The 15,837-nt window shown below is 33.4% G+C and overlaps 1 protein-coding gene across 1 annotated transcript in view; it reads left to right on the top strand.

Annotated features, from left to right (window-relative positions):
- LOC149775618 (uncharacterized) overlaps nucleotides 1-13,678 on the top strand; it is a 29,534-nt gene extending 15,856 nt beyond the window's left edge. Inside the window, exon 4 of the mRNA XM_089943000.1 lies at nucleotides 2,853-13,678. Coding sequence (XP_089799126.1) covers nucleotides 2,853-3,763 — 911 coding nt within the window. The 3' untranslated portion in view covers nucleotides 3,764-13,678. The remainder of the gene's footprint in view (nucleotides 1-2,852) is intronic.
- The last annotated feature ends 2,159 nt before the right edge of the window (nucleotides 13,679-15,837 follow it).

Genomic DNA, 15,837 nt, shown 5'->3' with positions numbered 1-15,837 from the left:
TTTTATCTTTCTGAATTAATATGCCACCAACCCCTACATCACTTGCATCTAAATATACTTTAAATGGTTGACTGAAATTTGGAGCTGAAAGAACTTATCGAATGCCTCCTGACATTTGTCAGACCAATAAAATTAGGTCTTCTTACTTAATACATTGGTCAGGGGCTCAGCAGTTATGGAAAATTTGAGCAAAATTTCCGATAATATCAGGCCAAACCCAAATATTACATCAGTTGCTTGTTACACTGTTCACTTTTCTGTAGTCTGTGCACATCTAGAAAGAGTTATCTGATTTTGTCACAGGAATACATGGCAAACTTCAGTTACATTGCTTGGTTCAATGAAGTCATTCTCCAACAAATATTCAACTAACTTCTTCAAACATTCCTGCTTAAGAGAATTCATCCTGTAAGGATGTTGTTTTGCAGGTTTAGAATCTACAATTTCAACATTATGGTAGATTTTGTTTATTCAAGTTGGAACATCTGGGAACAAGTGCTCATGCTTACATATTAGCTGTTTTTACTCATTATTCACTCTGGTTGTAGATGTGAAAGTTTATTGTCCAGATTTTTTAATATTTCAGAATTTTGAAGACTGGTTGAACTAAAGTCATTATATTTCAGTTGTACATCATCATTTAAATTGCTATTGTGTGGGACAGGAATAACTAAATTTTCTAAATGATTTACAGTGTTGTCTTGATCAAAATACTCCTTCAAAATATTTGTTTAACTGGTGGCAGAGTTATTTTTGTTTCTACCTCCCAGGAGTGCTGATAAAATTTAAGGCACCTTGTTTTAATCTTATAAGGACCATAATATCTAAATTGAAGAGGATTTTGAAGTATTGGCAAGAGAGACAGAACTTTATCATCAGGTTGAAAAGTTCTTACCATTGTAGTTGTGACTTGCCTCAATGTCAGTTTTGAGTTAGTAGGCAGAAGATTGTTTGTAGCCATTTCTCAATCAAAAACAGAATCTAAGAGATTAATATCGGAATCCTCTATTAAAATAATTTTTCTTTTAACAACTCCAATGATCAAAGAACAATATGTCCAAAATGTAGTTCAAAAGAACTAAAACTGGTCAATTTACAAAAAAAACAAGACCTACAATATTTGTAAACATCACTTGTAATATCCGGCAAATAAAAATGACGTAAGACCTTGTGGTAAGTCTTGATGACTTCCAGATGACCAGCCAAATGAGTTTCATATGCTATACTTATAATTTCTTGTCTATATGACTTAGGAGCCAACTTGGCTAATAGCTGTCTGAAACAAACAGAAAATATCAGGATCTTTTTCTTGTTTGACAAGTTATTGTCGTTTGTCACCCTGATAAGACATAATAGAATGTGCAGTTAAAATAGGATCACAATGATAAATACCATTTGATTGATCAGTACCAGAAGCAAAATTGACCTCAGCAAAAGTGTGACTAATGCATGTTTCAGCCAAAGGAATAATATCCTGATCAACTTCATTCTCAAGATCCATAGCTGTAGTAACTGCACAAGCTGGTTATAATCTGGGATTTCATTTTCAGTAGGATCAATCTTTGATCCAAGCAAAGTTTGTCAGTTGCAAGTGAAATAACCACAACCGTATCACTAGTAAAGCCACTGCTTAGCAATTAATGAACACCCTCAATAGGTAAAGAAAATACAGTGCCAACAGTGACTGGCCCTGAAATTAAATATGATGTTAAATTAACATTATGGAGAGGAATTTGAATAAAAATGCACTCTACACCCTGAACAAGAACACTTTCAGAAAAAAAGACTTCTCAGACAAAAGCAAAGTATCTGACAGTAAAATACTCTGATAAGCTCTTGTATCTCTTACTATTTTAATCGGGATAGGATTAATCAAATCAGCAATTTGGCATGAATGGCGCATAATTCTCCATAATAGAATCAGATGGAGACTGCATTTGATTTAACCCCACAAATGTATTGTATCCAATACATGACAATGACCATGATCCATGAGAAAAAAGAACATTTGGAACTGTTCTGTCTATAGTCTGTTGTTTATTTTTTAACTTAAAGCAGTCAGAAATAATGTACCCCATTTTCTTGCAATAAGTGCACATACGAAGAGATAAGGATTTATGATCTATCTTATCATACATTGATTTTAATTATCAAAGTTATAAATGAAAATGTGAGAGAAACTTACAGTAATATGAAATGAAGCCAAGCTAGTCCTTATAAGGTTTATAGCACTTTCTATCTCCACTGAATAGTCCAAACAAACGTTTTTCCTCTCAAATAAATATCTAAGTACAACATAAAACATGTCTGCAGACTTATAACATGAACAAAATAAGTGTGAATGGCTCCAAAAATTAGAATGAAACTGAATACTTAATTTTCTTCTTATATACACTGTATATTGCAACTGTACTTCACAGTAGACCCCATGTGACACCATACACTATTTATTTTGTTGAACTAAGCATATTCGCGTGACCTTGCACAACCAATGGAAAACCACATATTTATTCTTGAAACTTCCATATCCCATCAGTAGCTGAGAAACTATGTCATAGGCGCCATTTTAAGTCTTATTATTATGATTATTATTACTAATTGTCAACACATATGTAAACATATATTTATAGATCCTACACAGTTTGCATTCTTAACAGAGCCAGGTCACATACAATTTGTAACAAAATATAAGTTTCGAAAATATAATAAAATGATGTACCAGGAGTTACAGCAAATATAGATATACATAACAAGCGGTTTTGGTTTCACCTGTTGTTCTCTTTTTATGATTTATCTGTTGCAAGTTTCTAAAATGAATAACCTAATTTTTTCTGTTTGGTTTTCTTTCATAGGTACGTTGTCTTGTGCTATTCAAGATGGAAAATCTGAAAAAAGCTACATTCACACTGGAAAGGGTAAACAACACAAAAAGTCAACTTTAAACCGAAGGAAGAACTATGATACCAATGCTACAACAGTGCCTGAATCAGCTTGCAATGCCAATGTCAATGTCGAAGACAATGTTTCTGTCTCCGATCAAGGATACATGTCACATCAGGACAATAATGATTTTGATCAAGCAACAGTTTCATCCATTACATCAGCAAGGTTTTTTGCAAGAAGTTTAAAAATGGCAGAATCCAGCTTTCCAATGGTTGAAGAATTAGAACCATACCCTTTTGATTCTTCACATACAAAGCCACAAAAACCATTTAGAAAATCAAAAGCATCTTTTCATCCCTATTGCAAAAAAAACAGTTTTAAGGATTCAAGTCCTGGGTCATTGTCTGCTTCAGGAACTTACTCTCCAAATTTTTGTTCTTCCATGGGGTTAAATGTGTCAAGTCCATTACCTTGTTATACTTATAGGGAGACTGTACTAAGTTCCCCTGTTGGATCTTGCTGTAGACAGTATGGAGTCAGCTCTTTGCCTAGTCCTTCCTATGGACTAACTGGATCAGTTCCATCTCCTAGTTCTCAATTTGAGCCAGTTGACTCAAGTCCATCTGCAAGTTGCTGCTACTCTCCAGTTGGACTAAGCCCTTCTGCTGCCTCATCAATCACAACACAAAATTTACATGGAGTCAGCAATGGAAATACAGAGAAAGTAATTTGGACTCACAAATATAATGAAATCCAGTTCGAAGAAGGAGTTTTAACACAGCCAGAAAGCATCTACAGTTTGAGTGCTCCAGAACAGCTGATCCTTAATAATTGCATCACATTGTTGTGCCGGCAGAATATTGTCCATCACTCTCAGTAGACCTTCATATCAATAAACCCAACACAGTGGATTCTGTGGTACATCCGTCTCAATATTTCAGCACCATAAAATTCTGTGATTTAGGTGCTGGAATCAGAGGTCAAAGTCACTACTATTAAAATAAGATTTCTACCATTTTTTTCCCAGAGTCAGGTATTTTGAAGTCGATTTTGCCCAGATTTAAATGATTATTAGTTTGTTTTCTACCAATGTAAGGTTCCTGACTCAGAGTTTTTCATCAAAGCCAGAATACATTTTTAGGTCATCAGTATTTCATCTGTACATATTGAAACTTTTTGAAATATTTTGTCACAAATTATAATCTGATTAAAATCAGATCTCCACAGTCCTATGTGTAGATTGGACAAACACTGAAGCCCTTTCAAACGATTTCTCACTTGGACATAAGGACTACCGGCGTTTTGTGAGTTTTCATACAGATAAAGTAAAATTACAAACCTCTAAATTGACTGCGTATATCCATCATTACTCCCTTTGATGTTACTCTTACTGGCTATTCACATGACTTCAGCACTACAATGACGGTTAGTGACATGTACTTTAGTCTGGTTTAAAGCAGTTTACAAATGACACCGTATGCTGGAGTTGTAAATTTCACAAAACTGGTACTGTAGCAAGACAAATTATTTTTAAATACTATATTAGAGCAATCTTTGTTATTTATGCAGTCTTTGTTACAAAGGATTAAATGATGGTTGGAGGTGTTTATCCCGATATATGGTTGTTCAACTATAGTGTTATTTAATGTGCAATATGTTTGCATACTACATTTATCCCGAGCTCTAGTGTTTGCAGAGGATTAAGTTAAGGTCAGTAGTGTCAATCTGTTTTGATTTTTTGGCGATGCGGTCGTTCATAGCAGTGTCAAAATGCATATTTTGCCAAGAAATCGCGGTCGCTGGTCGCGTTCAGCAGGTGGTCGTTCATAACAGAGCGTTTATATAGTAAAATCGATCCGTGCATTACGATTGTGGTCGGAAATGACAGGTGGTCGCTCATAGCAGAGGTCGCTCATGACAGGTTTTACTGTATACAATGCATAATCAATTGCAAACACATTTACTGAGAGACAATCAATAAAGAAAATCAAATTTTTCTGTATATTTACTTCTATATATTTACTTTTGTTGATCAACGCCTTGCAGTTAAATGTGTGACTTGGATCTCCATTTCAAGAGCTGGAGTGAGCATGTTGCAGAATAAAATATCATAGTTTGTCATATTGATTGAGGCAAAGTATGACGAAAATGCAGGAATTTAGAAAATATCATCATCATTGGTGGCTCAGTCTCGAGAGACCATGCGAGTAGCGCCCTTGTAGTGTCGTCTGCCTCTGGGATTTTGGCAATGTTTGCTGTGGCTGTGCAGGCCTATGCGTTAGTGACAGTCCCTACTGCAGTTGATGCAGACGTACTAGGAAGTCTGCATTGCTGTGGTTGCTGCTGTGCTCTTCTTTCTCTCACATTTGTCTGCTGCCAGCTGGCCTCTCCTCACATCAGTGACTGCTATGCCCTTACAGACTGTCTGTCTCCAGGTGCCTTGGTCCTTGGCCTGCACTTCCCAGCCATCGGGTCAATGTCACATGCCATCATATCCCTCTTGCACACATCCTTGAAATGGAGTGAGGGGCGGCTGAATCTTCTGGTGATAGTGGCCAGCTGTCCATATAGGATGTCTTTTGGCAGCCTCCCATCCTCCATGCGTCTGACTTGTCCCAGCCAATGAAGGCGGCATTTGCTCAGCAGGGAGTACATCCTGGGGGTACTTGCACTCTGAATGATCTCCCTGTGTGAGACACGGTCTTGCCAGCTGATTTTCAGGCTGCGTTTTGGGCACCATATATGGAAGTAGTTGAGCCGACACTCTTGCCTCATATAGGTACTCCAGGTCTCACTTCCATATAGGAGGGTGCAGAGAACGCAGACCTTGTAGATTTGGATCTTGGTGTGCTGTGTCAGTGCATTGTTTTCCCACACCCTCTTCGTTAGTCATGCCATGATGATGTTTGCCTTTCCAAGCCCTCTGTCCAGCTCCACATCAAGCAAGAGAGTGTTGCTGCTGGTTAACCCCAGGTAAGTAAAGTTGTTGACTGCTTCCAGAGTGACACTATTGCTTTCGATGGAAGGGGCAGTGTGTGCGAGGTCTGGGTTAGATGTCCCGCTCGCCAAAGGAAAGTGAAGTATCTCCCATAGCATCTCCTTAGGAAATATAAACATGAAATTTTTTTCTATGACAATCACCTTGACCCAGGGGTCCTAGAGGTAGGAGTTTGTATACAGAATGAATTTCTTTAGCTTCATCATGATTCATCCCAGGTAAGAAGAAAATCCATGAAGCGTTTATGAGAAAACAAGTGAAAAATCATTTACCAAAACTTTAACATGGATTTTAGTGTTGAATGCAAACCAAAATTCAATGATAATTGCAATCTGGGTATTGAACTATAGACTACCAGCTTCTCAATGCTTACATTAGATTGCAGAAATAAAATCATAGTCAAATGCATAATCATTAGAATATTTGATTTAATTTGTTATGCTCAGAAGCTTTCAAATCCGACCACTTACTGATGCTGTCAAATCTGACCACTTACTGATGCTTTCAAATCTGACCACTTTCTGATGCTTCACCCACTCCATTTCACATTATCAGTCTTTGTAAGATAAGCGTTTACATAAAATGTACATTTAATTTCATGTACACTGTGTTTGAGCCATCATGGGCATGTTGTATAAAGTGTTAGAACTTGTTATGCAATGAATATGAACAGAAAGCTACATAAAAATTGAACAATAAAATTGTGCAGCAATAAATATCATTGTAGATGTGTTCTTCTCCACTTACTGGAAGTCTAAGTTCCTTCTTCCATGTAATATTCACCAGATTGTTGTTTTGCCATTTTGTAAACATAGTTAACATCTCATGGTAACAATTAAACTATTTTAACCCAAACAGTTCAAATTTAAGGTTTTGTCTGATCTTCATACACTTACATCATAGTTGTGTCTTTTTGTTATGTTTCTTTAATCCCGGTTAAATTTAATACCAAGTCTTTTATGCTTTGGATTCATCATTGTGTAATTTCTGTTAGATATGTTTTAAACAGAAGCAAAAAGAATTATTTAATCATTAGAGTATTGGTGCTTCTGATGTGTATTTTCTTTATTAAATATTTTCATCAAGATATTTTTCTTTGTATTTAATAATATAATTTTTATCCATTTATGATAGCGACATTTTAAATTGGTTTAATTACATATTGACCTACTTTGTCATATGATGTCAAACTCTGTTTTCTTCTCCCAATTGGTCAGTAGTTGATTGCAAAATGTTTTGTGGTTTTGACCAATTTTATGTCTTTTTTTTTGGTATTATTAATTATGTTCATAACTGTCTGTAAACAGCTGAAAAAAGACTGAATTGTTTACATATTTCAACTGAAATATGCATGATGTATTGATATGTGTAAAATGTATTGACACATCGACATAGATAAGAGATCATTAAAATGTGACTTGTGGTGGTCTGGAATTTCTTTATATTGGTGGCATCCATGCAGTATTTTTTTCTAATATATTTTGGAGAAAAAGTAAGATGTATTCCTTGCACAGGATATTACATCATTGACTTACCAAATTGCAAATGACATAATTGGAAAATTTCTTCCCATATGATGATGTAATCAAGCTTTCGCATGATGACTGACCCGAGATTCCTGTTCCAGTAAAGCTAGATCCATAAAATATAAACAATGATCACTAATCCAAGAGTTCTATTTGCCTTATGGCTGAGAAACAGAAATATTTAGTTTAATTTGTTTGTTACACATAACAGTTCATTTTTGCTTTTTTCACTCCGATAGGATGTTAATATGTCTATTATATTGTTCCAATATGCAAACATATAAATACTCACTTTTTGTATATTAATGATATATTTATTGTTAGATTCATTGCTTGTCATTTTGATTATATACTGTATTGTCATGGCACTGGAATTACTTGATACTATTCATGCCATCACATATGCATCACATAAAGTGTTATTTGGATAATGTTATGCTGAAAATCTTCTCATGAGGGAAAGAGCTGAGATCAAAGATTTTTTGGGGGTCCGAATTCCTTTGAGTGATTATATTTATAAATGGCTATTATTCTATATCAACTTTAATTTGTACAAGAGCAGTAGAAGACAACAGATCACAGCATAAATAAGATGAAATGGAAATGAAATTTGTTCACTGCATCATAACGGAATAATATGCTTGAACAATCATACATGCCGCATCTGTTGAACTGTCAAAAATAAAAGATTATTATAAGTTTAAAAGAACCATTACTATTTCAAAATAGGGACTAGTTTGAGAATTGTAGGTCATGTTTGGACTGTAACATGTTTGATATTGAAAGCTGGCAACATTTTCCAAAGTCCCATCCAAAGGTAATGATTTTTTTTGCTGGGAAAAAAATGTATTGGTTTCATTCTGGGGCACAAATAGGTATTCGTAAATTTACGTTTTGTTTTTGTTGATATTGTTCAACGTTACCCTTAAGGAATAAGGATTTGATACAAAAAATTTATGATTATAGGATACTACATTTTGTTTGAAGAATATGGACAGTATTCTTTCATCTGTTCATGGTACTATGATCATGGTAGCATTTTGTGCAGTTTGACACAATGTAGTATAGTGGAAAACTGAACAGTTCAGGCAGTATTGAAATAATGGATAAAATAATAAGTTATAAGGAGAAATACTGCACAGATCTGACATGTTAAATTAATGAAACAATACAAAAAATAATAATTACATATACTGTATGCATATGTAAAGGTTTCGGGAAGTATTTTCATAATTTTTCTCAAATAAAACGTTTTTTTGTGTGCATTACTATATACCTGGAATGATTTTTCTAATCCTCCCCCAAATAGTTTAATCAAATGTTATTGTGATATACCAACCGTAAGATGGTATGCTTTCATCAATTATTAATCTGTCAGCTTTAAGGGCTGTTGTAGTTAAAATATGTACTTAGTTGTATCTGATTTAGTCCCGACTATGAAAAGAATAAGATTCAACAAGCTCTGCGTTCACCCGGTGCTTAAGAAAGTTATCTAGGCATATCATTATAATACTTATTTGATTCATTTATATAACAGGTATCTCTTTGATAACTGAGACTGACAACATATGTAATAGATTGATCTTTTATTTTTTTCATGTTTCAGTGTAAACTATTTTCATTTATTTAGTAAGTAGAAAAAGTTGAATGCTAAACTGCATTTTGGTGTCCATATTTTGCTCACACTGCTTGCAGCGGATCCATGTTGATTTTGTTCATGTCTATAAATATTATTGATCATCGATACTGGAAACATTTGAGTAAGAGATTGTTCAAAAGCAATTAACATACTCAAATTAAAGTTTGTTACCATTTTTGTCATTTATCTAATGTATATAAATTACTTGATTAGATTTTCAGACATATATATCAAGATTTATATTTTTTACACATTGTTGGAACTTCTTAAATTTTTTGACATAAATATTAACATAAATGTCAACATGATTAAGCAAAACCGAATTGAGATAGACAAATGAAATTTTGTTGGTTTGTCTTGCATACATGCATCATCTGACTTTAAGCCCAAAAGGATATAGATCTGTGGTTGAAAGAAATGAGTTTCTGATATTTCGTCAACTGTGACCATTTTCTATTGATCTGGAAATTTTTGTAAATTTAATGACATTAAAAGTAGTACTTACAGTTTACAGATTGAAAATTTAATTTGTCAGTTTGTACACATTTTTTAAATTATTTGATTTACATTTTTGACCTAAACCTTGTTTGCAGAACTTGGCAAAAACTGCATGAGGCAGATGAAATGAAATTTAATGCAGTTGTGTGCATGCTAATGTGGATGACCTGGTTGCAATATTTAAAATTTTATAAACTTTTAATATTTGGACAATTGTAGTTTGTGGGCATGCTTGTTTTACAATCACAAATTTAGTTAAATTAATTCCCTCCTGGTATTCTTCTATTATCCTGGCAATGCCCTTCCTTAGTACATGAAAACCATACCTGCTTGGTATTTAGTCATAATGTTGATTGATTTATGTTATGAATCACTTGAAGCAATTTGCAGACTTGTTATTTTCTTGACTTTGTTTTCAGACATGTATCATTGTCATGGATACCCATTGATACATAGTTTGCTTGCTTCGTCAGTTATTATGTATCATATCCAATTTGTACATCTGTTAACGTATTACTGTACACTGTCATGATAAAGCTTCATTAGTTGAGGCTGAGGTATTTATATCTCTTTCTATCGTTGTAATATCATATTATTGCAACAGCAATATACAGATTTGTTTGTTTCAAGTAAATAGTAAATTGTTAACAATTACAAAAACAAAATTTGTAAATTATGATATGTTTTCATAAATTCACATATTTACTATTCTATCAGTTTTACATCTATTATGTGCTTTCACAATGAATATGTACTTACATTTTAAGATTTTAAGAGAGAAATTTGCTAAATTTTTTTCATCAATTTTAAAAGTTGATTAAAACACATTCAGAAAAGAGTATTCACCAAAAAGCAATTTTACCTTTTTTATAACATGTACAAAAATTTGAGATTTGATTCTAGGTTACATTTAAATATGATGAAACAGTTCATATATATATATATATAGAGAGAGAGAGAGAGAGAGAGAGAGAGAGATGTTCACTCCTCCTGGCTGGGAGTATCTTCCTCCTAAGATGAGGAATGCCTCCCCTCACTCACATAAATCTCCCACCTATGCAAAATTATTATTGAACTTTTTTGCCATTTTTTTTCACATCTTGTTTCAGGTGTACTATATTTACAGTAATACTACCCATGACTATGACAGTTTAGTTGCTGATTTCAAGCAGTGTAAAACATTTAACATTTAATGTTTGAAGCTTGTCGAAATGTATTGTACTATGTGTGATCAGAGGTATTTGAAAAGGATTAAAGACATAAATTAATTATGGTTGAATTAACTGATGGGCTTATGTGGCATAAAACAGTTATTATGGCTTCGGTTTTTAAATTTTCTCAAGATTTAAAAACATGTAATATCTCCAGAGCTAAAACACCAGAATCAGCTATGGTGGCAAGAATGACATGCATCATGTAGAAACCCCATGAAATTAAAGAATATTGAGCTTGACAGCAAATCCACTTTCGTGGACTCTGCGTCAAATGTGGATAAAGCATACATGCCAGCCATTATGCTTTTGGCATAATTATTATGCTTTTTCTTCACTAAATTATATCTTATGCATACATTTATTTGGATTGCGCATTTTCAAATTTTATCCCCTTTTAAAACATTAATAATTTGTTTTCTCATTTTATTAACATCTCATTAATCTTTCAGACCATGTTCAGAAAAGACGACTTCTACATAACTATGACATAAGAGTACACTTTTCTGTAGACTTCCATGCAGTTTCCTAACAGTATTATGCTCTGTCTATAGCAGCTGCCCTATTTCCAAGAAACGTGCTGGTTTCTACTTTCAAACTTTTAACCTCGGTTTCTATTTATAGCATATGTATTGTTTAGTTAGGAGAGAACAGACTGGTTTTCTAATTTTTAATCTTTGCTCACAGATTCTTTGTTCTAATTTATATCTTGGTACAGAACCAGTCTGTAGGTATTTGGCACTAAAATCAAGTCAGATGTATTCTAGTCAATATGTATGTTAGACAAAAAATGTTTTCAAATAATTTCACATATGGATTAGAAAAAGACAAAAACTGATTCAAAACACAATACAGCATTCCATTCTAGGGCAGGTTCACGCCCATTGCAGGCTGTATGGAAAGGATTTCAATATTGGTCATGGTAGTAAAACAAAGAAACCTTGAATTAGCTTGTTTTACTAATTCCAGCACTAAGGTAACTTCTTTTCTACAGCAGAACTAAATTGCAGACATGAATTATATAAATGCAGAGGCATTATTTACCGTGTACTTAATAGAACAAAGACTATCCCATGTGGAAGAAGACTACATTGGTCCTTTGTTGAAACATATGTTTCCTGATTCCAAAATTGCAGAAAATATGCATGTGCAAGAAAAACATCATCTATTATTGTTAGGTGTTTAGCAGAAGATACTTCGCTTAAAATTGCAGAAGCCATGAAAATTGGGTCGGTTAGTATTGCCACAGACAGGAGTAGTGACTTTGATGACAAAAAGTTGTACCCAGTCTGTGTAAGATACTTTGACAATGAAAAGGGCAAAGTCAGAGTACTCTTCTTTTATTACCAGAATTAACAGTAGATTCCACTGGAAAAAACATTTTATATTTGCTTATAATACTTTGAATAAACATAAGTTGGCAGAACTGTATGGGGTTTTCGGCTGATAATCCATCAGTGACAACTGGAATTCATAAAGGAGTTGCATTCTGTATTTTAAAAATGTCTCCATCAGTGTACATATCGGGTTGCCTCGTCATATAATGCACCTTGCTTCAGAAAAGGCTGTCAATAAATTAGCAGGAGAACTCATGAAGTATCAAGTTGGCATTCTACCTGACAATGTACTTCATGCAGACAGAGTTGATGTGCAAGGCACCTTATTTCCCAGCTAAAAGACCCAATAACTGAAAGATATAAATTTCCTCGTTGTTGTCAGATTATGAAAGGAATATTGGTTCTTTACCATTCTAATGCTGGCAGTGAGAGACTGTTCTGTGTTGTTAACACAAAAACAACCTCAGTAACCCAGAACTAAAAGCTCTGCTGGTGTGCAAAACATTCATAGTCTCATCTGGTATGTGTTTTGAAATGCAATATGAGGGACTGTTGCTTTTTAAAGCTGATAGTGCTATATATAAAAACTTGAAGCAGTAATTGATGTTAAAATTCTAGAGGGATAAATAAATCATTTTGTACATGCTCATTGAATTTTAACATGCTATATCCTGATTACTCTTTTTCTGCTTGGATTACTCTTTTTGTGCATTCAGATTCCTCTTTTTGTCCACTTGTATTATACTTTTTCCTTGCCAGGGGTTGGCATGTATGATAAAGATGTACATGCCAAGACAAGACACTGTTTTCCAGCTTTATATCTCCAATTTTCAATAACAGATTATTTTTCAGATCTAGTCAAAATAATGTTCCTTGACTTGGAAATTGCGCATATTTTTTTTTTTAACAAACGTACAAAAACTACTCACATAATGACCCTTGCTTTGTGTCCTGATTGGGTTAAGACAGTTAAAGAAATGTGCAGCAGTGAAAAATGCACCATTCTCTTTGAAAATCCTCCAGCTTTTGAAGTAAAAGCTCTTGACAAAATTTTACAAATCTCCCAATTTATTCTAGCTGACTTCTTTCTGTCACATGCATGCATATACATAATGAAATGGAAAAGGTGAACAAAATAGGTAAAAAGAAGAGCAGAGAAATAGAGTTTGGTGTGGTCTTTTTTAGTAAAATTGTAACTGTATACAAAAAGTAATTATATGTTTGTGAATCTTTTTGTGTTAATTACAGATATCTTCATTTTATATTGTTGTATAATATTTTATTATGCTTTGTAATGTTCATTGCCAGATGAAGGAGTATGAGAATCAATATTAATATTAATTACTTAATTTTATAGTATCAGATAATGTGATTTTGTATCAGTTAATGAGACAGCCATATGTAATTGAAATTTTAGACATGGATAAAGGTTGACAAGCTTTAAAGTCAGAAAGACCTTGGTAGATGTAATTAGACCACAGGTACATACTGTTGAGAATGCTTGTTAAGTATATAATTTACTTTATAATCTCCACATTTTAGTTAATACCTTCATTTAATTAACTAATAAAAAGTAGTGTAGAGAATATCTTGAGCTCTTTCCTACACGCTGTCTCAATAGTAGTCTCAGTAAAAGCTTATCTCATGCATCATTAAAGAACATGCATTAGGAAAGAAAATGATTGTCATTAGAAATCCACATAATCAGGAAGGATCTAAATCTACATCTAAATAAATCATAATTTAGTAGAAATTTATCTTTTGAAGATTATTTTAGAGTGACAGTTTCTTGTGGTTTATTTTGGGTGACTGTTCCATGGATTGATAAGTGTTGGTATAAGAGAGTGTTTGAACTGCAAGGTTCTGCATTGATATTGTTTGTAATACTCAGATTGTAATACACTGTGTTTATGAACAGGGTGTGTGTAAATCAGTTACATAATCAGAAGACTGATAATTGACAAATGTATAAAAACTGCATATTTTACCTTTCTGTAGGAGTAAGCCATCCAGTTTCAAAATACTTAAATTTGGCAGTCAAAATATTAATCTGGCTTCTTCAAGTTCTAACTTTTCAAGTTTTTCAGGATCTGATTTTGCAAAGGAAGGGCAAATTTCAGATGCATATTTCAGAATTAGGCAAATACATGTTAACTAATTTGTTCATGTTATATGTTAATAATACATACATACACTTCTTCAGTTGTCTACCAGATGATGAAAGAACTATAAAATCAATATGGTTGCTCCTACAACCATGTGATAATAAAATAATTCCCAGATGTCAATGTGATGTAGCAAATTGAATCTCTTTACTCACAAAGTTATGTATGGATTCAAGTTCCATGTTGGTGAAAAGGGTGCATTCTGTTTCAGAAAGATTAAAATTTACAAGCGACAAATTTTTCTAATCTATTGATTTTTGAAGATCTTTTAATTTGCCCTGAATGAAAAGTGTGTCTAGCAATGTATTGTAAAAAGGAATCCTCTACAAATAATCTTATCAGTGATTTTAAGCTTTTGGCTATATCATTAATGTGTACAATGAAAAGGGCAAGGTCTTATACTGATCCATGAGTGTACTTGCCATGAGTTGTCAAAGGTTTCAGAATTCGTTTCATACCATAACGCACATGTTGGCTTGGTAATCATTGATCCATGCCAATAGAGTTTTGTTGGTTCCTTAACTTAAAGTATTAATCCCCTATGCCATACTGTCAAGGCTATGGATATGTCACATATTAGTTGCACAAAATTCCACTTTGGTCAATTGCACTGCAGATGTTACAGTATATACGTGTGATCTGATATTTGGTTGAATGACGAGGAATAAAGCCAGATTGATGTTTGCAGAGAATATCGTTTTTATAAAGAAAATTATATATTTAAACCAATGATATAAAAGTTTCCTAATGTTGCTCAAATGGTTACAGATCTGTAGCTGAAAGAAATGAGTTTCTGATATCTCCTCAACACTGAGCATTTTTTGTTGTTCTGGAATTTTAAAAAAAATGTAATGACATTAAAAAGTATTACTTTGTATGAAGCTGCATACATCATCTGGACAAGACGATTTGTTATTATGTTGTGTGCTAATTATGTCTACAAGAATAGAAGTAGTACTTAATTTAGAAAAGTACAAAAGAGGACATGTGTGAAATATTGCGTGAACAAAAATTAAAACTAAAATGAAATATTTTCTCTTCTTTCAAGTATACTTGAATACAAATTTGAAGGTCTGTGATAAGAGTTAACAGGAAATTCTGCTGAATGATGTCTTGCCTTCTTTGCTTCTAAACAATCTAAAAGTTTGGCATGGCTGGATTAGCAACACAATCAATCACTACAAACACAGTTTACTTTTTGATGGTGGTACAAAGTTTTATAAATATGAATGTACCCAAAATTCCGTGACCAAAGATGCAGTAGTGTATAGGAAGCTGAGCTGCTAGCAACAAAGAGTGTCTGGGGTACTTTGCCAAAGCAATTATGATAACTGTACATATACTTATCTAACTACAATAATAACATTACAGCATAAAGTTTTACTTGGTAACATTTTGAGTGACCTCCATGATTGTATTACATGCAAAATGACTTGCTTTGTCTATTGCTTTAAAACTAGATAAAAATACCTGCTTTACTCCTTGGAGAACATATTATTATGGATTCAAAGAATTCCATTATATCAGTGACAGTAGTAAGTGGACCATCATTACCATAACAATTAACAGAAATGGATTTT

The sequence above is a fragment of the Sinohyriopsis cumingii genome, chromosome 19 (genome assembly GCF_028554795.1).
Source record: "Sinohyriopsis cumingii isolate HCF-2022 chromosome 19, ASM2855479v2, whole genome shotgun sequence".
NCBI lineage: Eukaryota > Metazoa > Mollusca > Bivalvia > Unionida > Unionidae > Sinohyriopsis > Sinohyriopsis cumingii.
The sequence above is the reverse complement of the archived record's forward strand: the minus strand, read 5'-3'. Positions and strand labels throughout refer to the sequence as shown.